The sequence below is a fragment of the Fragaria vesca genome, linkage group LG4 (assembly GCF_000184155.1).
Source record: "Fragaria vesca subsp. vesca linkage group LG4, FraVesHawaii_1.0, whole genome shotgun sequence".
Lineage (NCBI taxonomy): Eukaryota > Viridiplantae > Streptophyta > Magnoliopsida > Rosales > Rosaceae > Fragaria > Fragaria vesca.
Window position 1 is genome coordinate 5,702,548 of NC_020494.1, and position 23,861 is coordinate 5,726,408.

General features: G+C 38.3%; 2 protein-coding genes and 1 pseudogene across 3 annotated transcripts in view; all 3 read right to left on the bottom strand.

Moving 5' to 3' along the window:
- Window positions 1-2,663: 2,663 nt before the first annotated feature.
- LOC101304569 (F-box protein At5g07610-like) lies at window positions 2,664-3,540 on the bottom strand. The gene is made up of 2 exons (XM_004297928.1): window positions 3,091-3,540; window positions 2,664-2,954 (listed from the first exon to the last, which is right to left on the bottom strand). The coding sequence occupies exons 1-2, from the start codon at window positions 3,538-3,540 to the stop codon at window positions 2,664-2,666; spliced, it is 741 nt and encodes a 246-aa protein (XP_004297976.1).
- A 7,369-nt stretch (window positions 3,541-10,909) lies between these two features.
- Window positions 10,910-13,450, bottom strand: LOC101299853 (F-box protein At5g07610-like). Its single transcript, XM_004296536.1, has 2 exons — window positions 11,976-13,450; window positions 10,910-11,091 (listed from the first exon to the last, which is right to left on the bottom strand). Exon 1 carries the CDS (start codon window positions 12,704-12,706, stop codon window positions 12,023-12,025), a length of 684 nt encoding a protein of 227 aa, XP_004296584.1. The 5' UTR covers window positions 12,707-13,450; the 3' UTR covers window positions 10,910-11,091; window positions 11,976-12,022.
- Window positions 13,451-22,419: 8,969 nt separating this feature from the next.
- LOC101304864 overlaps window positions 22,420-23,861 on the bottom strand; it is a 37,232-nt pseudogene continuing 35,790 nt past the window's right edge. Inside the window, exons 17-20 of the transcript XR_184569.1 lie at window positions 23,654-23,850; window positions 23,336-23,573; window positions 22,977-23,127; window positions 22,420-22,875 (exon numbers count right to left, since the gene is read on the bottom strand). The product of XR_184569.1 is annotated as a probable LRR receptor-like serine/threonine-protein kinase At1g07650-like (transcript). The remainder of the gene's footprint in view (window positions 22,876-22,976; window positions 23,128-23,335; window positions 23,574-23,653; window positions 23,851-23,861) is intronic.

Consider the following 23,861-nt stretch of genomic DNA (forward strand, 5'->3'; position numbering starts at 1 on the left):
AATATTATATATATCAACATCATCACAAAATCATCATCAACAACTTCATACCATCAACACAATATTATAAATTAATTAACATATATATATATATCTACTATTTATTAACAACAACTTCATATATATTATCAAATCATCAACCAAATCGATCAACACATATATACATCCAACGTACTCAAAATCTATCAATTCAATCACACTCAAAATCGATCAACTCAAATAAAACTCAAAATCAACATATATACACATGTACGTACCTATATATAGCTCCACAAACTAATTATAGACAAATTTCAACAACACCCAAACTTTTTACTCCCGTTTTTTCTTCTTCCCGTTTTTTTTTTACTCAGATGAGCTGCTTTCTAGATCTGCGAATATAAAACACTTTAGCCGACGAAATATATTTTCGTCGGCTATAGTCATCTTTAACAGACTTTAGCCGACGAAATAAATTCTTTAGCCGACGAAAATATAAATTAGCCGATGACTTTAGCCGACGAAAAATTGATTCGTCAGCCTGGTTGTTTTTTTTTCGTCGGCTAAAGCCTTTCTTCTGGTAGTGTAACACAAGATTATATGTAGCATACAGAACAATGCAACCTGTAACTTTACCTCTTCAGATTTAGGTAACCATTTTCTATGGCATATAAGATTTATGAACTACCAAGTAAGGACACATTTGCTTGAAAAGTGTTTTTTCAAGGGCTTGAGGTCATAATGACATGACCAAATAAAGAGTACCTGGAATTTGTTTGATCTAGGATGTTCCCTGTTCTCAATACCATCAAGTTTTGTTATTGTTGAATTCATGATTCGTGCTATGTTAGATTAAGACCTGTCCCGATGGCATCACTTGCTACTAGAACATCCAACTCAATGCTAGCATCATTGAACATTGTTGCCACTGCAATACTAAAGGTGTATATCAATTCAGCCAATCCTCGGAAACCACATATGGTGCTCAAAGGGGTTGAGGCTACAGACAATTAACAGCCTAAACATCAAACTATAAAATCTGAGCTTGTAGTTCTGTTCATTTAAAACAGTACGTGTAGCAAGAAGCATATCACTAATGAAAACTCCATAAGGATGCCTCTTTCAAAGCAAGGAATATAAAAAACTTAAGAATGCAAGAAAGAACTCATACCTGTCTTGTTCGAGTCTCTGGTGGAAGTGAACCATAAACAAGTTACACAACAAAACAGAGATGTTTTCCATCACTTTCAATTTTTATTTCACAATACAGTACATTATACAGACTTTGACAAGTTAGTTCAGAAACAATGCAGTAAACATAATCAGTTACCAAAAAAAAAAAAAGGAATATCTGTAAACATTAAAATACCATCAAAAATGAAAACCTACATGAGAAAAAAATAAACGGACACATTTTTATTGAAATCCCAAAAATGGTAGATTCTTCACCAATGGCCATTATTTCAATTTTCTTTCTAGTGCTCACTTCTGAGTCTATTCCAAGTTTACCTCATTTGTAGAGAATCCTAAAACCAACAATATTGATTTATTCCCGTTCAACAGATATGAATTACATATACTTTCTCAGACAGCGCTTACTGAATATTTGTGTTAACCCAGCCTAGATTGCACAAACATGGATATTACAACTTATCCTTTTTCTTATTTAATTCCAGATAAAGGTCTTATAGGTGAACTTCCAGAAACTGCTCTGGTTATAACTAAGCAACATTCCGACCCTTTGATCACATCGTTATTCATGTAGAACAATGACCTTGAAAGCATAATTGTACAGTTAAATGTGGATATAATATACAGAGTAAATGTTGATATAATCAGGAAGAGTAAATGTCGAAAGCAAATTTTAGATTTACATAAAACCTCACACACACACACACACACACACCTATATATATCTCCATGATGTAGAAAAGTAAAAGAAAACTGGTAATCACTACCTTTAGTCTGTATATTTCACGCCATTAATATGTAACAATGGAATCGCCTGTCCTTATATTAGAAAAGGAACCAAGAGGAACCTTCATTAGAACAAGAGGTGAAATTCTCTCGTAGCATTGAACCTGATCAGAGCACAAACACAAGAATAATTTGAGAGAAAAAAAGAGAATGTTGTGACCGATAGAGCAGAAAATCAGCAAAGCATTACTAAACACACTGACAGATTAAAAGGCTCATAGAAGCACTTAATGAACAGTAATGTCAATCATCTGTGTAAACTCATTATGGTGTGTTGAAAGTAACTACAGATATTATAATTCAATGTCAAAACATGATATTTCAAAATTTAAATCAATCTCATAAATCACAATAGATGAATTTGTTGAATGATTGAAACTTTTGTTACAGAGAAAAATTCATGCAGTACTTCTATTCCTCTAATCTTGTACAAACTAAAACAAGACACAGCTTCACCAGATCCAGATTTCAATTACACAAAATCTTAATACCTCAACTTGATCACTGGTCACTCTTAACAAACAGACGTTGGTCTCTAACCAAAAAAGTAAATGCTTGAGCTTGAGATGCTTCGGATCCAGTGGGGAAACATGACTGTCTACGGCTCCATTGCATGTGCTCGGGTTCTGCTCATACTTATATGGAATATGTATAGATTCATCGTCTCACATAATTGCTAAACTCTCCATGTAAGGATACATAACAACCTAATGCCTAGAGAATTTTTCATTTAAAGCATGAAGATTTTCCTCATCGGCCAACTCCACAGAAGTCTCGAAGTTGTTATTCTTGAGGTTATAAGACATGACCTTTCCAGGCATATGCAACCAAAGGATACATGAAAAATCCTCCTCTTTTGCATCCTTTTCTTGCTCTTGAGAGAGGTACAAGATAAGCAAAGCATTTGAACGAGGAAGAGCTGTGGATACTGGATTAAGATCAACATGATACTTGACAAACCAGCCAGAGTAGTCCCTTTCCATCTCCATAACATCAAACTGGATTTTACAATGCTGGTAAGTCTCAATCAAATACAAACGGCCACCGGACTCCTCGATCGAAATATCTTTGAAACGATCTCAGCAACTGAGTGGGACGTGTACCAGACTCGTTCATCGGGATGTTTTTGACAACCAAGGGAACATGAGGGTTAGAGGACGCTAGCAACAAACGTTCTTGGCCTAAATCAAAGTAGTGCAGCACATCAGTTTCGTTTCTTGTGAATTCCATCCTACCACTTTCAGTTGCGCGTGTCATCGCCAAGCTTGATACACTGGCTCTTATCCAATGAACTGCGTCGTTGCAGTATACGGCCCCTTCCCTGTTCCTATGGTCAAAGTGCATGGCCATCTGCTTGCGATCATAGGGCCTATGACTGTCATAGGGGCTCGGGAAATATGGAACATTTAGATGCTTCCAGGTTCCAGTCTCAGATGAATATATATCTATTTTGTGGTGCTCGCCTTCACGTTCCACAAATTCAGAATAGGCGAAACATGAGTTAGTCACGCAGACCACCTTGTAATGAGGTGATTTGGAAGGATCAAAAGCCAAACCATAACATACAAAAGCATATCTCTCCATGTCTTCACTCTTGACCCTTGGAGAAGAAAGAATCCGGAATTGGTTGGTGGTTGGATTGAATACATATACGTGATGATATTTTGTTTGATCTTGCTTGACAGGAATATGGCAGAGGAAAAGGCCATTGCAAGACTGAAGAATCCTCAACTTGAATCCATCCGGGACTGAATTCGGGACCGAATTGTTTAGGGTTTGAAAGGGATTCCACGCAGGTGGGATTTCATGGTTAACAAAAGGGCTTGGGATGGACTTGAAGGACTACTCGTCTTGGATTTTGCAAGAGAAGAAAGCTGTGATTTTGGGGGTTTTGAGGGTGTGGAGGTCGGAGATGAGGGAGAGGCGGAGAGCCAATGAGTGGAGACGCACTTGAAACGAGCAAGTGATCGTAAGGGCAGGGACTCAAGGATCTGAGTAATGAGCTCTTCGATGTTGGCTACGGCTTCCGCTGATGCCAATGACATGTTTGTTCCTTTCTTTTCTATTCGCCTTAGGGTTAGGGTTTTGAAACAATTTCAAGTTTTCTACCCTTAACTCGATCGAACCTTATCTAGCAATCAACTTATAGGCGAGTTAATCAGGAATCGGTCAACTTATTTGACCGATTTGTCCCTGCAGCAATCTGTAACCTATTCCTGGAGCAACATGGATATTATACAAAACGTATTTTTACCAATTGTATATATCACAAGCTTGTCAGCATATGGATTGTATGTAGTTGTTGTCTACAAAGTTGTAGCATGCGGAACAGGACTTGCAAACCTTCGATAAAGCAATAGGACTTTGATCTGTTGATTGTGAATGCGATTCCGGGTGGAAGCAAAACCTTTTCTGATGACTATGATCGATTACTCTTTGGTAAATTAAGCCTCTATTTTTTTATTTCTATTTAATTTGGTTGCAAATTCATAGACGATAACAAAAAAAAATATAATAACGTCTGATCGACTTGAATTTAACTACAGTACCATATAATTCTCCTCCTCCTTCATGCCACCACCAGCATTGGCTAACAATGGTGAGAAAATTTTTAAGGGTAAGGTAAAACCTAGCTAGCTTTACTAATTGTATACATTCTCCATATGCTGTTTCCAAATAAAATGAAGCTTGGTTAACTTTTGCTAGATTTCAACTAGTAATGAACACCAAGGGGAAACAAGTTCAACAGATCAAAACTTAGGAACGCTAAGGTTATTTAGCTAAATCTTTTGGAAAATTCTTGTGCTAATTTGGTTATCACTAACCAATAACAACTGAAAACAAAGAAAGAACCACTGTAATTACTAAATAGAACTTTCTAATACAAGGCAAAAATTTGATTGTGACAAACCACGAATGACTAATAATTCACAAAGAACTATAGAAAATTTCATAAAAGTCCTCTTCTGAACATTTTCTCCTTCATAAGTCCACCTTAATCTTTTTACCCAGATGAGTCTACTTTGCTTACTCCAATTATTTCATCATGACAATTTTACCCTTGTTCTTAAATATGAGAGACTTGTGGTTCCCAAAACGTCTCTATCCTCCCTCTCACGCAACTCCTCTCTCTCTCTCTCTCTCTCCTTCGATTCTAATGCCGTTGCCGCTTCGAGACGAATTCCGACAGGACCTAGATTGCTTCTCCGACGACGACAATGCCGCTGCCTAGCCTCGACAATGACTTCCGGATCGACCGTCGACGACGCCTGCATGCCGATCTCGGCCTCGACTACATCTCCCTCAAGGTCGTCACCAAACTGGCTCTTAAATGCCATCGCATATCTGCCTGCCTCGGAGGTCTCTCCCTCAGATGATCCATCGCCGGCAATCGTCCGGCTCGACCTCCACTGCATCTCAGTTTCAATCGACGGCGCCTCGACAACGACGACTTCGAGCTTGATTGCATCTTTGATTCTGTCAACGACGACGACGCCTTTCAGATCGTCGGAGCTTGTCTCTCTCCTCGCATCGATCCATATCCACTTGTATGTACAATGTTCTAAAAGGCATTAGGCGCTAGGCGGGCGGTAACCCACAGCCTAGAGCCTGGACAACCTAGGCGAGGATTAGGCGGGGACTAGGTGGGGACTAGGCGATTTGTATTTTTTAAGATTTATTAATTAAAAATATATATTTTATGCAATTTAATATTTGAAAACGGTCAAATATAGATAAATTATTCAACATAATCTAGTCATACTCATTTATAAAATAAATTATAACTAAAATTTAGCATAACTTCCTGTAAAAGTGAGCAACAACAGCAATAAACATATACACTTCTAATTTTAAACACACAATTAACTCTTATACTCTCATACTCTCCACAATATAACAATCCCACCACAAAAAGAAAACAAAAATAGCCGTAGAGCTTAGCAGCCTAGGCGAGCAAGACGGCATCTAGGCGGGCTAGGCGGCCGCCTAATCGCCCACAGCCTGGCACAAAGGCCTGGAAGAAAAGCGAGACGGCTTGTTGCAGCCTAGAGCCTAGGCGGGGACTAGGCGGTCCTAGGCGGGGCCTTTTAGAAGCTTGGGTATGTAAGCCAATTACTTCTAACTTCTCTTCTTCTCTACCTATAGACTTCACTTAGATCACACTCTGTTAAACCTTTGCCAATCGTTGGTTTAATTTTCTCATTCTACATGCTCTTAGATTTGTTTGATTTTGTTGGTGCTCTGTTTGAATAGCTAGTTCAACCTTCTTTGTGGTACAAAGAACGAAGTGGAAAGAGGAGAATTTAGGATTAGAAATTAATTTAGTTGAGTCGTGAATGGTTTAGTTTGATTGCATGGTTCAGATCGATGACGCTTGTATATATGAGTTGTATATATAAGTTTAGTTTATAGTTGTTCATTACCTATAATTTTTTAGCAACTATAATTGTTCATAAACTACATGATTGTAATCGTTGTATATAATTGCTCTGAATAGTAGCTTTTTATAATTCATGTCGTATCTTTCTGCTACTATGGCAGTATCTTTATGTGCTTATGGTAGTATCTTTAATTACTAGTTCATGTTTTGGTATGGTAGATTGGTGTAGGTCTACAATTCTCAACATTCTGCAAGCATAATTCATGTGTGAATTTTGGCATGTTTCTCGATTGTGTAGGTATACTATAGGAAAATTCACTTAGCGGACAATATCTTTGCAACATAGTCATAGTATCTTTCTATGTTTACGTTAGTATATTTTCAACATGATGTTAGTAGCTTTCTCGTTGTATGATATCTTTTCGACACACTGATAGTATCTTGTATCAGTTTATTTCAACACACTGATAGTGCTTTTTTTATGGATGTGTTTGTATCTTTTCGGCATTGTAATAGTATCTTTTTATGTATGTGTTAGTATATTTTCAATACATTGGTAGTATTCTCTTAGCATTTTTATTAGTCGTATCGTCTACATTTCATAGTTTTGTAGGTCTCTAAAAATAGCTTTCATAACTTTTGTGACCTTGCCGGATATTGTCAGAAATCTCACCGTAGTAGTTTTTGTTGCGGGTGACAGTAGCTTTTGTTGTTGGTGGTAGTAGCTTTTGTTGTTGGTGGTAGCAGCTTTTGTTACTGACGGTAGTATCTTTTGTTGTCAGTGGTAATAGTTTTCTTTGTTTGTGGCAGTAACTTTTATTGTTATCGGTAGTATCTTTTGTTGTCAATGATAGTAGCTTTCTTTGTTGGTCGTAGTAGATTTTATTGCTGGTGGTAGTATATTTTGTTATCGTAGGTAGTAGCTTTTGTTGTTGGAGGTAGTATCTTTTTTAGCTAGCGGTAGTAGCTTTTATTACTGACAGTAGTATCTTTTGTTGTCAGTGGTAGTAGTTTTCTTTGTTGGTGGCAGTAGCTTTTATTGTTGTCGGTAATATCTTTTGTTGTCAGTGGTAGTAGCTTTTTTTGCTGGTCGTAGTAGCTTTTGTTGCTGGCGGTAGTATCTTTTGTTATCGTAGGTAGTAGTTTTTGTGGTCGTCAGAATTCTCACAGATGGTCGACCGGAAAGTTCGTCGAAGTCAGGCAGAAAAATTTGCCGGAGGTTGGCCGGAGACCTCGCAGAAGGTCAGCCGAAGACTTTTTTTAGTTGTTGACTTTTTACAATATTAATGGCATTTTTGCAAAAAATAAGAGAGAAAATCTAATTTTTTAGTTAGATGGTAGTCTGTAATTTTGTTGAACTTTAATACCAAATATAAGACACTATTTAGGCTTGGGTAGACTTAATGGGTAAAAATGTTTGAGTGGACTTATATAGGATAAAATGTGTCAAAGTGGACTTCTATGTAATTGGTCCAAAGAACTATTGTAATAGATAGATAGGTTTTTCTAATAGAAAGCATAACTTAGATGACAACAACATCATAACATGTATACATGATACGTAAAGATTTCATCCTCACAAACAAGCTAAACTCTCCATCAAAGGAAAAGTAACATCCTCTTGGATACCATCATAATCACTTGAAGCTAGAAAAATTTCGTTATTAGCAAACTCAACAAATCTCTTGAGGGTCTCATTCCTCAGATTGTAAGATATGAACTTACCAGACAAATGCAACAAAACATCAGTTGAAGAATCCTCTACCTTGGAATCTGTTTCTTTGGAGGTCTCCCCCTCCTGAGAAAGTCCCAATACAACAAAAGCATTCCAATCGTGTCCAGGAAGATTTGCGACAAGCGGAGTAAGATCAACATGATACTTGACAAACCAGCCAGAGTAGTCTCTCTCCATCTCCATCACTTCTAATCAGGTGTTGCAATGCTCATAAGTCTCAATCAAATACAAACGGCCACCACACTCCCCAAAATATCTCTGTTTGAAGCTCGGCGTTGAAGTGGGCAATTTGTTCCTACGCAAAGGGACAGGAGGGGTAGAGGACACGAGCAGCAAACATTCTTGGCCTAGGTCAAAGTAGTGCATCACATCAGCTTCCTCTCTTATATATTCCTTCTCGTCATCCTCAAATGACAAGCAGATTGGCAAGCTTGATACCCATTCATTTCTGATCCAATGAACTGCGCCATTGCAGTATACTGCGCCTTCCCTGCTCCTGTAGTCGAAGTTCATTGCCTTCTGTCTGTAATCATGGTGCCTTCCCACGTCTGAGGGGGTGGGGAAGAAAGGAGTTTCGAGATGCTTCCACTCTCCGGTCTCAGATGAGTATATCTCTATGGAGTGCTGGCCCAGCGGGTAGTTGGTCACGCAGACCAGCTTGTAATGTGACGATTTAGAAGGATCAAAGGCCAAAGCATAGTGTACAAAAGAAAGTACGTGCATGTCTTCTCATATCAATTTGCACAAATTTGTTTCCTTATGATTTTTGGGTATAGGGTTTCTGATTAATCGAGTAATTCGAAGTCTATATGTTTACCCAAATCTTTTAGAATAGCTTATACTGACAAAAATTTTTTTATCCCCAATATCAGCAGCAGGAAATTAGATGGTATGGAGGAAGATCCAATGGTTATTGGGTTGCATATTTCTATGTCTTCAGATGGTTTGGAGGAAGACTTACATTCTAATCACCCATCTAGTCTCATTGAAGGCCCCATTGTCAATGGAAAGTATTATTTGTTATCACTTTTATCATGTTAAGAACTTGTAATTAGAGTTTGTTGTTGGTGTCGGGCTCCTCACTGGATAATCATGAAGATCATCTAGACCCTTTAATTATTTTCTTTTTCTTTGATTTACTTGAAGGCCTCGCCGTGACTAATATTGCGAATGAATTCCTCTCATTATTGGCGAAGTTGTTTGAAACTCGAGAAGACCTTCTGAGTGTTGTCCGTAAAATTGGGAAGTCGCAAGGGTATGCTATGGTAATCAAATGATCCAAAAGGAGTAAAGGTGGTGATAGACGTTATGTGCTTATTGGTTGTGATAGAGGTGGTTCTTATCGAACCTTCTCTACACTTGAGGAGAAGAAAAAAAATTCAGCTTCTCGTCTGATAGGTTGCTCTTTCAAGATTGTGGGAAGAAGTACAGCTGAAGGGTTGTGGAAGGTTGAGATAATTAGCTTATTTCATAATCATGATCCTTCCAGTGATATGGCCGGACATCCATATTCTCGTAGATTTACCAAAGAGGAAGCTCTACAAGTTGAACAAATGAGTAAGGTTGGCATAAAACCACGTCAGATTCTCTCTTCCCTTCGCCAAAATAATCCTGATCTTCTTGCAGTTTTAAGAAATATATATAGCAAGACAGCTCAATTTAGGAAGGAAAGTCTAGGTGGGCGTTCAATTATTCAAGCATTATTAGATGAGCTTGGTGGAGCTAGTTTTTATCATAATGTCAAATATGATCATTCTGGTCATTTGACTCATTTGTTCTTTGCTCATCCGACATCCATTGAGTTGACTAAAAGCTACTCGAGTGTCTTTGTAATGGATTGTACTTATATGACAAATAAGTATAAGATGCCATTACTTGAGATTATAGGAGTGTCGAGTTTCAACACTACCTTCTATTTCGTGTTTTGTTTTCATGCAAAAAGAGGAACAACAGGACTATCAGTGGGCTCTTGAAATGTTTAGTAAGTTGTTGGGAGATGGTGATCATCCATTGGCGATTATAACTGACAGGGAGTTGGCATTGATGAAAGCAATTCAGATTGTGTTTCCGGGGACTCCTAATCTTTTATGCATATGGCATATTGAAAAAAATATATATCCTTGCACATTGTAAGGGTCAGTTTAAGGAAGATGTAGATTGGGATGCTTTTATGTGTTCTTGGATTACCCTTGTAAAATCTTGGGATGTGTCAATGTTTAATGAAGCTTGGAACCGTTTTCAGCTTGAGTACAAAGACTATGCATCAGTTTTAGAAAGGACAACAAGATAGTAACTATGAAAGTCTTATATCCTGCATTAATATAAAGGCTCATACCCTATTTTAAATTTCGTCAGCTCCTCTTATAAACTTTATAAGTTCTTGCTACTCTTGGTCATCATAGTAACCCTCATCAGAACTTGAAGCATTTGACATCTTCAGACCCTGAAGATGCATAGCAAAACATGGTTTCATACTAATAAAACAGTAACTAGACTTTCAACACTGCTAGACAATCTAACTAGATCTACTACCTGGGCTCCAATACCATTTTAAGTCGCACCTGACACCCCAGGTTATGGGATGTGACAACACCTCAAGCAACACTTTCTCAAGTTATTGCCAAAAGAATCCATATTGTAGTTGAAAATAAACCGTCTACCGAATTAGCATATTATCCGTCTGTGGTAGATTAGTGGCATGGCCATTTAGGAAACAGAAAACCATATTACATACATGCATCATAGTTGATCTGCAAAGTTTTCATCTTATAGGCCTATACATTCAGGAACTATTACACCAAACTAATCCGTTAGTAACTTAATAGTGTTTCAAATGTCAGCTTGATAGAAATGAAGATAAACTGTAAGAGATTACTAGTTTGTAATAGATAGTTCTAGATTGATCAGCATGTTTTAGTTGACTTTTCAAAACCAGAAAAATAAACTTACATCAGAGCCCTGACTTTTCATAGTTTAAACCTGAGATTCGTCCTCCATTGCCAGTAAAACCATAGTGTACCTGGATAACCATAGTGCAAACCTGAGATTCAGCTAGATAACATGTCTACTTCTCCCTAACTTCATTGTTGTGAAGATACTGACTTCATTTATATAAATTATTGTTGTGCAGAGTGCAGAAACGTACTTCATTTATGGATAATGTACAGGTTTCATGAATAGTATAAACTGCAATCACAAAAGAAACTCTAGACAATAGATACATATAGCAGATAGATAACACAAAAGTCATGTTTAAGTTAGTCATATATTTGCAGGTTCCTAATGATCTGATATGCCATTATACCTATTAGATTTGATCCTAGATACCTAATTGTTGGAATCCCCATAAGTGGGATTTAAGAGTCCATAGTGCTTGATCTGCAATAAAAATAATTGACTAACAACAGCACCCTAAGTTTTCATCCTTAAAGCACTAAATATTAATATATTCATATGGGACACATGACATCCAGTAGTAGAATTGATGCAATTACTATCAAGATCCTGACAAAGGATTACAAACCCGAATTATAGTGGTCACTGTCAAAAAGGGGCCACTGATAACCATGGGGGAGTGATAATACCTAGTCTACAGTAAAGCTCGGCTAAATTTTGCTAGATTTCCACTAGTAATGAACAGTTGAGAAAACAAGTTCCACGGATCAAGACTTACCTACACAATCCCAGATGTTAAGTTTACCAAGCTCAATCTTTTGTATGTTTCTTGTGCACATTTGATTATGAAAACACACCAAACAGACAATTTAGAAAACACCACTTGCAATTGGTAAGTAGAACTTTCTAATACAAAGCATAAAACAACAATTCTACAAATAATCTGACAATCCAGAAAGAACCGGTGTTATAAATAGATAGGCATTTCTAATAGATAGCACAACTTACATGGCAACAGCAACATAACATGTATGGGATACATATAGATACGATCCTCACAAACAAGCCAGAGTCTCCATATAAGGAAAAGTAACAGCCTCTTCAATACCATGATTATCACCGAAAGCTTGAAAAAGTTCCTCATTGCCTAACTCAGCAGATGTCTTGAATGTCTCATTCCTCAGATTATAGGATATGATCTTACCAGGGAGGTGCAACAAAAGATCAGTTGAAGTATCCTCAACCCCATTATCTGTCTTATCCTCTTGAGAAAGGCCCAAGACAACACAAGCATCCCAATCCTCTCCAGGATAAGCCGCGACTAGCGGATTAAGATCAACACGATACTTAACAAGCCAGCCAGAGTAGTCCCTCTCCATCTCCATGACCTCAAATCGAGTCTTGCAATACTGAAAACTCTCAATCAAATACAAACGGCCACCGCAGTCCCCAAAACATATACGATCAAATCTCGGCCAACCATAATTAATGTCATAGCTAAGGTCTTTGGCAACCAAGGGGACAGGAGGAGGAGTAGCAGGGGCAAGTCGAAATTGTTCTTCACCTACATCAAAGTAGTGCAACACATCACAATCATTTCTTATCCAAGTATCTTTGGACCAAGAGTCACCTATCCTTGTCCTGCTCCAACACAAGCCAACTTGCATTCTATCTCTTATCCAATGAACTCCGCCATTGCAGTACACTGCGCCCTCCCTGCAACTCTCGTCGAAATGCATAGTCGTCTCCCTACCATCATCATCATCGCTGGCGAAGAGAGGAGTATCGAGACGCTTCCACTCTGCGGTCTCTGAAGAGTATATCTCTATGCGGTGGTGCCCCTCGTCGCGATGATCATTCCAGTAGAAGTAATAGGAGTGGTTGGTGAGGCAGAGCAGGAGGCGATTTTGAAGGGTCAAATGCCAGAGCGTAGCGTGCAAAAGTGGTGTCTGGATTGACGCTGGGGGAAGAAAGAGGACGGAACTCGTTGGTGGTGGGATTGACTACGTATACGGGATGGTGTTGAACTCTTTGCTCAAACGGTATAGGAATGTGGCAGAGGAAGAGGCCATTGCAGGACTGGAGAATCCTCAATTTAGATCCATCAGGGACGGAATCGGTGAGGGTTTTGAAGGGGCTCCACCCAGGTGGGATTTCACTGTCATTAAGAGGGATGGAGTTGAACGACTCGTCGAAGAAAGCGGAGATTTTGGGGTTAGGGTTTCGGAGAGTGGCGGCGACGGAAGTGAGGGTCGGAGATGAGAGATAGCCAGTGCTTGGAGACGGACTTGAAGCGGATCAGAGATAGAGGTGGAACCCTTACCAGGATCTACTTCAGGAGCTCTTCGATGTTGGCGACGGTCTCTGCCGACGATGACATTTTGAGCTCTCGTTCGCCCACAAAACGGGTTCAGGGTTTTTGCTCTGGCTGTGTTTCCAGAAAATGATAGAGGAGAGCGTTACTTTATGGGACTGAAGAATATACATTTTTAAGAATGGAATAACTATATTAAAAGCAAAGGAGCCCTTCTAGTAAAAATTAGTTTAAGATTTTTCGGTTTATGATTTAAAAGATCTATTTTTTTATCACATCTTGGCATCTCATCCGTTCAGTTTTTAGGTCTATATGTGCAGATCAACCTTACAAATTTTCAGTCAAATCGGTGATCGTTAAGGTAACAAACTAGATCAAATTAATAGACGAACCAAATCTGTCAAACATGAACCGTTCAAGTTCATAATTAGTAAATTACACTTATGAATGTCTTAACGATTTTCAATATGGCTGAAAATTTACATAAATGATCTACTTATAAATACATATAAACTGAACGGTCAAGATGTGGATATAAGATCGAAAAGTGAGATAAGCCGAAAAGTTCTCAACTAGTCCTCAACTTAAGGGTTCTCATTATAAGAACTTCCTTAAAAGAAAATTAGATATTTAATTGTAAATCGAAAAGAAAAAAAATGTATTTAATTATTTTGAAAAGTATTTGATGGCACTATATATGACATAGACGTAATAATTTAATTTTCAGGGTGAACCGATTCGAATAATGGGGAAAGCCAACGTTCCCATTAAAGAAGCTATTGCGCTTAGAGATAGCCTCATCAAAACAAAAGACTTGAATTATATTAACATCTTAGTTGAAGGTGATTCTGCCTTAACTATCAATTGTGTTACTTTGGCTAACCTAGGTTACAGACTGGAACTGTCGAAGATGATTTTGTCGATCTCAGTTAAGAATGTGATTAATTTTGACCTTTTTAAGGTTGGTTGCCCGTAAAGTGTTTCTTTATAATTGTAGTCTTCTAGCTTAAAAAAAACCTAATCAAGCCCTCTAAATAATCCAAGGACAAATGAGCAAAGTTAATTTGGTCGGTTAGAGTGACCAAGTGCACGCTACTAAGTTGACGGAATGACGGTTGAACCAAATTGAATGATAGCAATTTGACGGAGGTGTGACACCACTGTGATAAGTCATAGCCAGGGACACGTCCCCTATGCAGTTGAGTTAGTTGCAACCCTAAATATGACAGCAGACCCATCAAGCCATGGCCTCAATATTTCAGCTGAGACTACAGGAAGTGTCATAGCTCCCACTAACCAAAACGACCCCAAAGCCAATAGCCAAGAACACAATGTAGAATCAACCCTTCAACTTAGGATTGAGTACAACTTATCAACCCTATATTTGCATAACACACGAACTAAACGTAACAAACTTGGTCCATGCATTTGCAATGGGACTAATTTAACGAGAACAAACACATGTTTTAGAAGGGACCAGTCTGACATTAACATAGAAGCCTAGCATGACAATTCATCCATAAAGAAACTGTCATTTTGCTTAGCCTACTGTATTACCAAACCATCAACTGCTTTTATCAATTGCAATGTAACTTGAATTAATCAAAAATAATGTTCGGGCTATCTGCATTATTTAGCTTAAAGCTTATACGTATGTGTTCTAAACAAAGAAGATACTTCATATACTAGAACTGCATTTACGGTGTTCTCAAGTCCCACAAGCTGCACATTTTCAGGAAAAAAAAAAAAAAAAAAAAAAAAAAGTACCCACAAGCTGCAATACTTACACACACTTCCCCAACTGGCCGGGTCACTCAAAAAACTGTAAAACCATAAATAGCTAGCTCAGAGGCAACATGAACTAAACACAGGCCACATTTAAAACTACACTAGAGAAACATATAGCAGATCACAAAACACAAAGGCCACATTTAAGATTCAAATGTACATTTGTGCCCATGATCAGAATAATCAGATATATGTACCTGATCATCTGAAATTCTCTCGACATCGATGACATCATAACTGACATTAGGTATAAATAATGCTCCTGCAGCCATCAAAATATGGTTCCCAACTATGTAACCTTTTAGCCAAAAACGCTACATTACCATGAATTCATAGTCTAAGAATGTGGACATATCCAGTAGCAGGTTTCCATGATTTTCAAGACCCCAGCCAAGGGAGAACCATTTTGACAGGCAAATCACCAGTAGATGAGAATCAACAATAACCATATTTCCATGACTCTCTTTTTATTGTTAGACATAAATCTTTGACTTCAATCAACTGAAAGCTAAACAAAAAGGGAAGAGATAGTTCTACCACGAAAACACCAACATCATAGTTTTGCAGAGAATGACTTGTATGTATTGTTATTGTGCAGATACTGACTTCATTAATACATAATATTATTCTGCAGACACTGACTTCTTTTATATATTGTACAGACCAAAAATGTATAATAGAAAGAAACTCTAGACACAAGAAAATACACCAGATACAAACCACAATATGCAGGTGAATGATCTCTTATGCCCTAATACCTATTAGATTTCAAGATATGTTCACACTAAAGATTTTAAATCCCCTCATATAAATGGGATTAAGAGTTAGTAATGCTCGATCTCCAACAAAAATACTTAATAAGCAACAAGTTTCTCATCCTTAAGACACTATACAATAGTATTATCATATGGACACAGCCACCTTCCAGTAGTAGAATTGACTCCATTACTATAAGATCCTGGCAAAGGACTACACGTACACCTGAATCATAATGGTTGCTGTAAACACTAACCCCTTGGAATTGCATACAAACTCCAATAACAAAAGTGTTTAAGTGAGATAACATGCATTGTGTTTTCAGTCTATTTCATTCAACAAATTGGAGAATTACAGAGCAGCTATATATGACCCTACTTTGCATTCACCGTATGATGTTTTCAAATGCAAACCATTTTTCATATGTAAACTATGACCCTAGTTTGTGTTTTCAGTCTATTTCACTTAACCAAGTAGAGGATAACTGCATTCTTCACATGCTGTTTTAAAAACAGTGAAGATTGGCTAAACCTTACTAGTAATGAACACCTGGGAAAGGATGCTCCAATGATCAAGACTTAGGAATCTAAACAGTCCCAGATGCTACGGTTATCTAGATGAATCTCTTGAAAATTTCTTGTGCTAATTAGATTATGACAAACCACAAATAACTGACAACTTAGGTTTTGGAAGGAACCATTCAATTAGTTAAATAGCTAATACAAAGCATAATTTGATTACGACTAACCATTATAGATAGCATAACTTACATGGCAACGACAGCATAACATGTATGGGATACACATAAATTTCATCCTAACACACAAGTTAAAGTCTCCATGTAAGGAAAAGTAACATCCTCTTGATATGATGATAATCAACATCCTCTTGAATATGATCATAGTCACCTAAAGCTTGAAAAAGTTCCTTATTGCCTAACTCAACAGATGTCTTGAAGGTCTCATCCCTCAGATTATAGGATATGATCTTACCAGGCAGCTGCAACAAAAGATGAGTTGAAGTATCCTCAACCCCATTATCTGTCTCATCCTCTTGATAAAGGCCCAAGACAGCTAAAGCATTCCAATCCAGTCCAGGAAGAGCTGCGACTAGCGGATTAAGATCAACATGATACTTGGCAAACCAGCCAGAGTAGTTCCTTTCCATCTCCATGACCTCAAATCGAGTCTTGCAATGCTCAAAAATCTCAATCAAATACAAACGACCGCGGCACTCGACAAAATATCTCTGAGCCAAACTCGGCCAACTAGTGGGAAAGTCCTCCAAGCTAATGTTTCGGACAGACAAGGCAACAGGAGGAGCCACAGGGGCAAGTCGAAATCGTTCTTCACCTATGTCAAAGTAGTGCACCACATCACACTCATCTTTTTTCCATTCATCTCTGGACCATGGACCATCGCTTGTCTTTGTCCTTCCCCAACTCAACACAACTTCCATTCTATTTCTGATCCAATGAACTATGCCGTTGCAGTATACAGCCCCTTCCCTGCTCCTGTAGTCAAAGTGTCTTCCCCCGTCCTGGGGGCTGGGGAAGTAAAGAGCCTCGAGATGCTTCCACTCTCCACTCTCGGATGAGTATATGTCTATCAAGTGCTGCCCCTCATCATAATAATCATCACTCAAGTTAGTCACGCAGACTACCTTGTAATGTGGCGATTTCGAAGGATTAAAAGCCAGAGCATAGCGTACAACAATACCGTCATCCATGTCTTCCATGACGCTGGGAGAAGAAAGAGCCCGGAACTGGTTGGTGGTGGGATTGACAACATATACCGGATCATGTTTCGTTTCTTCATCAGACATGAATTTGGCAGAGGAAGAGGCCGTTGCAGGACTGAAGAATCCTCAAATTGGAATTGTTTATGGTTTTGAAGGTACAGGAGATGCGGGCTTGAAGATTTTGGGGTTGTGATGGAACTCGCAAATTGGTTTGGTTTTGCGGGAATTGGAATTGGTGAGGGTTTTGAAGGGGTGGGATTTCACGGTTATTAAGAGGGATGTATTTGAAGGACTCATCTGGTTTTGGGAGAGATGAAAGCTGAGAGTTTGTGTTAGGACTATCTCCATTACCTCGATATTAATCTGCTATTTCTCCATGGATCACATGTAATCCATCCCTTTCAGCAATGCTGGCAGCTCTGTTGCTATCATGACCACTTCAAACTGGTCCCTTTTTGTCTCCTAGAGTCTAGGACTCTTTTGGCTGTACTAGGTGGCATTAGTCCACATCTTCCCTTTATATTTGTACTTCTAGGCCAATGGCAAGATATCAATGAAATTATGCATCTTTAAACTCCCTTCTCTTCTCTCCTTCTCTCTGTAACTTCCTCCTAACCAGTTTGGGATTAGGGTTTTAGAGAGTATGGCGGCGACAGAAGACGGGGTCGGAAATGAGAGAGAGCCAGTGCTTGGAGACGGACTTGAAACGGATAAGAGATAGAGCAGGCACCCTTACTAAGATCTGCTTTAGGAGCTCTTCAATGTTCGCGATAGTTTCTACTGAAGAGGATGACATTTTGAGCTCTCAATCTTCCACCCAAAAGAGAGTTTAAGGTATATGCTTTGGATTATGAAGTCTCGGCTCAATACTAATAAAGAGCAAAAAAAAAAAAAAGTAAAATAGAAAAAAAATTACCAACGAGCTCTGCAGACACGTGTTACGTTAGGCGGAGTCTAGTGTCGGGCATAAACAGATTAGGATCCCCAGTTAGAAAAAAGAAAAATGTATAGAAAAAGATTTCGTATGAGCTTGGCGGACACGTGTTGCGTCTGGAGGGAGCCTAATGTCATGTCATGGCATAAACGGGTTGGGGTCCACTAATTAAAAAAAACTAAAAGGAAAAACCAAAATTACAAGAAGGGTCGGATTACTTCAGCCTGGTTTAAAGCTTCAAACTTCAAGCAAGAAGATGAAGATTCACCGTCGCTTCTAAAGGTCCTAGAGGGGGGTGAATAGGCCTTTTTTGAATTTTCGTTGACTTCTGTATCCGAGGATAGCAATGACTTGTGCTATCTCAGATTCATAGGATACGAATTTGCAGAAAGTAAATTGCAGCAAATAAAGAATCAACACAAGGATGTTTTTTTTCTCGCAGAAACCCTGAATGCAGGGAGAAAACTGCGTGTCTCTAACTCTTGAGAGACAAAACTTTCTACTAAGTTGAAGTAACTTCTTACAAGAATAATAGTTCTAGTGATACACTACCACAGTGCTATCCTTCCTAGTCCCGAACTAGTCTAGACCTATTCCCTCTCTTGTTTCTAAGTTCTTACAACATGGAACAGTTTTAGAAGCCTTGTTTGTGAATTCAGCTAACCACTAGCAGATTCAACATTGAATGCTTCTTGGGTTGGTTGCACTACACATCCCTCATGGTATGCAACATGATATGAGTTGATGAAAGAAGTTTTGAGTTCAAGCTCTAAGGTTTACAGTCACGAGAAAGACTTAAAACAGCATGAACAATGCAAGCTAAAAACTAGACTCAACAAAGAAAACGCAATAAGGCAGTTTTCAACAACCATTGAGCAAAGCCAAAGCTATAGATATATATAGGCAGACAAGGCATCAAAGATGATGCAAGTTGACCTCAACATGTTTCAGAAAGGTTTGGACAGAAGTGTTTTGTTCCCCATACTGAAAGTGATGTAACCAAATGGAGAGTTGACACAAGCAACCTCAATAAGACAAAGATACCTTTCCTAAAACATGAATGATTCAAAACAGGGAGCAAAGAGGTTTGAAACCCTCTTACTCAGTCCATCAGTGGACCTTAACACAGCCGATAGCGACTGGTCTTTGAATCACACAGGGACCAGCTTTGTATTGGATAATGTATCATAAAATCCAAGCTAGAGCCTTGAGCATCAAACCATTTGGTCACGGGTTGGCATAACAAAAGATCTCAACCCTTAGACTGGTTTGAGCGCCAAAGCACTTCCCACAAACTCAGTTGTCCATTTGAATTTAAAAGACCTATTAAACTATCATAACAGACTTTGAAACTCAGGACAGCAAAAAACTCAGTACTAGGATAGCAAGCGAAGCTGCTAACCTCTGTGAAAAACAATGATATGCAGATGCATGTTTTACCTGAAACCATAAGGGATATTAGTGCCGCTTGTTCTTGATGAGACAACAGCATCTTAAGGTGTTTTGCAGGATAAAAGGATTGCCACTATCCTTATACCTTCAGCTTCTATTTGGTATTTCAAATTCTACAGGTCAGTGATAATCCTCATTACATTTAAGCCACTATAATTCTTCTACCAAAGAGTAGCAGAATGTTCTGTGTTCATGAATTCTTGCAATGGCTCCCAGAAAGAAATCCAGACCCACTAAATTTATATAAATTTGAGCAAAATATTCTGTCTTTGAGGAACAAGCTTGTTCCTGATAACCTGCTCCGGGTTATCATAATGTAGAACTGCAATTTGTGGTGCTGCTATGTATCACTTCTTGTATATATTATCAAGTGATAAACTAGCTCGCTTGATCTCTGTGTGCTGAGATATGAGGTACAGGCTTAGAGACAGATTAGCCTAGCCTGATCTGTTACTATTAAGGAATCAATCTGGTTTACAGTTGAGTTCCACCATTCTAAAGAGCCGACTTTACTAATGCCTAGTAATGAAGTAGATTTAGAGGTCTTCAGGATTTCGGCTAGACTTCTATCATTTCTTGAGGACATTTTGGATGGAAGATACAACTCGTAAAGCACTATGACTATGAACAGAATTATTTGGAAAGATCTGTTGATCATCTGGTACTTTTGTTCCGGGTTGGAAAGGCCGGAGGAACGGATGGCATTTGAGCTAGTGTTTCCATTTACATTTAATCTTTATATCCATAAAAAGATTAGATAATGTGAGTTTGTAGCACAATACTGATGTGTGTTTAACAAGTCTTGTTTCAAACTTTTGATCGTATCAGAAACAGTATCACTGTATGGCAGAAGCACAGGTGCAACATCATCTCACTGAGAAGATTCAAAAGCAACAAGCCAAAGACGAAGAGAAGATTCAAAAGCAGGATCATACCAGAAATAGTGAAGGCCAGGTTAGACTAGTATAACCATTTTGTTAATTTATTGTAATATACTAAAATGGAGGACTAAACGATATCATTGATCCTTCTTTTAACAATCTTTGCAGGAGTGTCTACCGGACCACGTCGTTGTGCCATATGTGACTACACACTGTATCACCTGGTCACCAAGTTCATGGTGTGGTTACATTTCTTGCAGAAGGTTCCCTCAGAAAGCTATTCTTTGACTTGTGGCCACTGGTGGACTCGATCATTTCATAATCCAGCTTATCTGGGAAGTTTTTCTGCAGCCACTCCATGGATACCAAGAGCAACCAAATTAAGTTGATGCTTTCCCTTTTCTTCTCATGCCTATATCTCAGTACTTCTATCTCCCTTGCAGCTGACTCCATTACTACAAGCCAATCTCTATCTGGTGATCCAACCATTGTTTCAGCAGGTGGGGTTTTTGAATTGGGTTTCTTCAACCAGGTAATGTTTCAAACTTCTACATAGGCATGCGGTACAAGCATCACAGCAAACCATAGTCTGGGTGGCAAATAGGGAACAGCCTGTCTTTTGATAGATTTTCTTCAGTACTGAAGACCCCAATTTTTGGCTTGTGTATATATTTCTTCTTTTGTATCTTTGTTCATCTCTTTATAACCTAGTTCAAATGAGTTCATGCTTGAGTTAATTACAAGAATAAAGCATAACAAACTTACTTGATGTACTTGCATTGTCTATGAAGGTCTTCTCCTCCTGAAAAATCCACCTTAATTTTCTCTTAGCAATGGGACTCTGATTTAAGGAGAAAGAAAACATGTTTTAGAAGCTAGGGACCATCTGACATTTATATAGAACTCTTGCGTGACAGTTTTATCCATAAAGAAACCATATCAACTGCTTATCAAAGTGCAATGTAACTTGAATTAATCAAATAATGTTAGGAGGCTTATCTACAATATTTAGGTTAAAGCTTATACGTATGTGTTCTAAACTAAGATCATACTTCATATACTTGAACTGCATTTACAGTGTTGTCAAGTTCCACAAGCTGCCATACTTACACACTTACCCAACTGGGTCACTCAAAAGCTGTAAAACCATGAACAAAGTGAAGTAACTTCATTGTCACTTCACTAAGAAGGCCTCTATGTCACCAAGCTCATAAGCACCGGGCTGAAATGGGCACCTTCAATAGCTTAGACTATGCCCCAAAAGCCTTCGACTGGTTTCTTGAAGAAGAAGAAGAAACAAAGGGTGTATTGTTCTTCAGTTCATGTACAATATCCTGATAAGTGGTTACTCTATAGGGTGTTCAAGTACAATTCAGATGTATTCTTTCAGAGACAGTGTTTTGAAGCTAAGACTTCAAAAGAATCTCTACGCTTCAAGCTTCATATATAGTGCCAGAGTTGATCAAAATTCCAAGATATTTCAGGTATGAAGATGCTTATGCTAGCAGTCATGCATGCAGAAGCCTTGTAAACATTTCCAACTAACTTTTCAAATTAAGTAATCAATGGAGAATTGGAGATACTGAGTTCATATACAATCATAGATTGAAAAGACACATACATCAAAGTTGTGATGTGCAAGACCATGGAAAAAATATACTAAGCTCTATAATATATATAAAAAAACTACGGACAATCAAGGTTAAATGTATAGCTATCATGGACAGTCCTTGAGGAAGAGGCCTCTGGCCCTTGAGGCAGAAGTCTCTGTTGAATACTCACATCATGATACTCATCTCTGAAGGACTCAAACGCTAGCTTATGATCACTATACATACTGGAGCTTGTATTTAACTCGTGAATAACTGCTCGGCCTTCAAGCATGCTTAGTGCTGCAGATATTGTAGGTCTCAATGCTGGTGATGGATGGGTGCATAGTAGAGCTACTTTAATCATTCTCATTGCCTCTTCCTTGTTGAACTTGGATTCCAGCTTTGGATCCACTAGCTCCATCAGTTTTTCTTTTTGTTGCAAAACAAGGGCCTGCAGGATTGAAGACAGTAATCACCAAGATAACCAAGTCCCAGAAATAAAGCAACATGCATGGTTTAATTTCAATTGTATGGATGTGATGGAGATCTTACATAATCTAGAAGGCAAACATAATTCTCATCATGCCGAAATTTGACGTTGTTTTTGCCAGATACAAGCTCTAACGCAACAACTCCAAAACTATAAACATCTACTTTATCAGTTAAGTGACCCCACAAAGCATATTCTGGCGCCATGTATCCTCTGCACAATAAATAGGAACTAATAAGCACATTCTGATTTCTAACTCCTATGCATGGCATCACAAAAGGGTAAAATGATTCATACTGTAGCGTAGAGTATCAGCACTGAGTATATATATATAGATATATAATCCCCTAATATATTCAAGTGTCAAGTTAGAATCTATTATGAAGGAAAAAAGAAAAGATATATATGAAAGGTTTCTCACATAGTTCCAGCTACTCTGGTACTAATATGCGTCTTCTCCTCTTCGTCCAGCTTGGCCAATCCAAAGTCGGAGATTTTAGGGTTAAGGTCTCTATCTAGCAGTATATTACTCATTTTGATGTCTCTGTGAACAATTTTCAGTGTTGATTCCTCATGCAGGAAAGCTAGCCCTCTTGCAATGCCAATACATATTTTTTGCCTTGTAGGCCAGTCCAATTTCAGTTTATCATCTTCTGGACCTGTAATAAGAAAAATAATCAAAAAAATTACACACATTTATCAAACTAGTTCATAACATACTTACAATTTGCCAGCTTACCAAACAAGGTATGTGCAAGACTATTGTTCTCCATGTATTCATATACCAGCAACAACTGATTCCTTCAATGCAACATCCATACAATCTAACAAGATTTGGATGTTGCAAACCAGAAATCATTCCTATTTCATTCACAAACTCACGATTTCCTTGTTTTGACTTCGATGAAAGTTGCTTAACAGCAATAGTAGTACCATCTAATAACTCC

Coding starts and splice junctions, on each gene's coding strand:
- LOC101304569 (XM_004297928.1), bottom strand. CDS start 3,540: ATGGAGAGATATGCTTTTGTATGTTATGGTTTGGCTTTTGATCCTTCC. Junction 2,955..3,090: donor CTAACCCTCATGTTCCCTTG/GTTGTCAAAAAC, acceptor TGTAAAATCCAG/TTTGATGTTATGGAGATGGA.
- LOC101299853 (XM_004296536.1), bottom strand. CDS start 12,706: ATGCATTTCGACGAGAGTTGCAGGGAGGGCGCAGTGTACTGCAATGGC.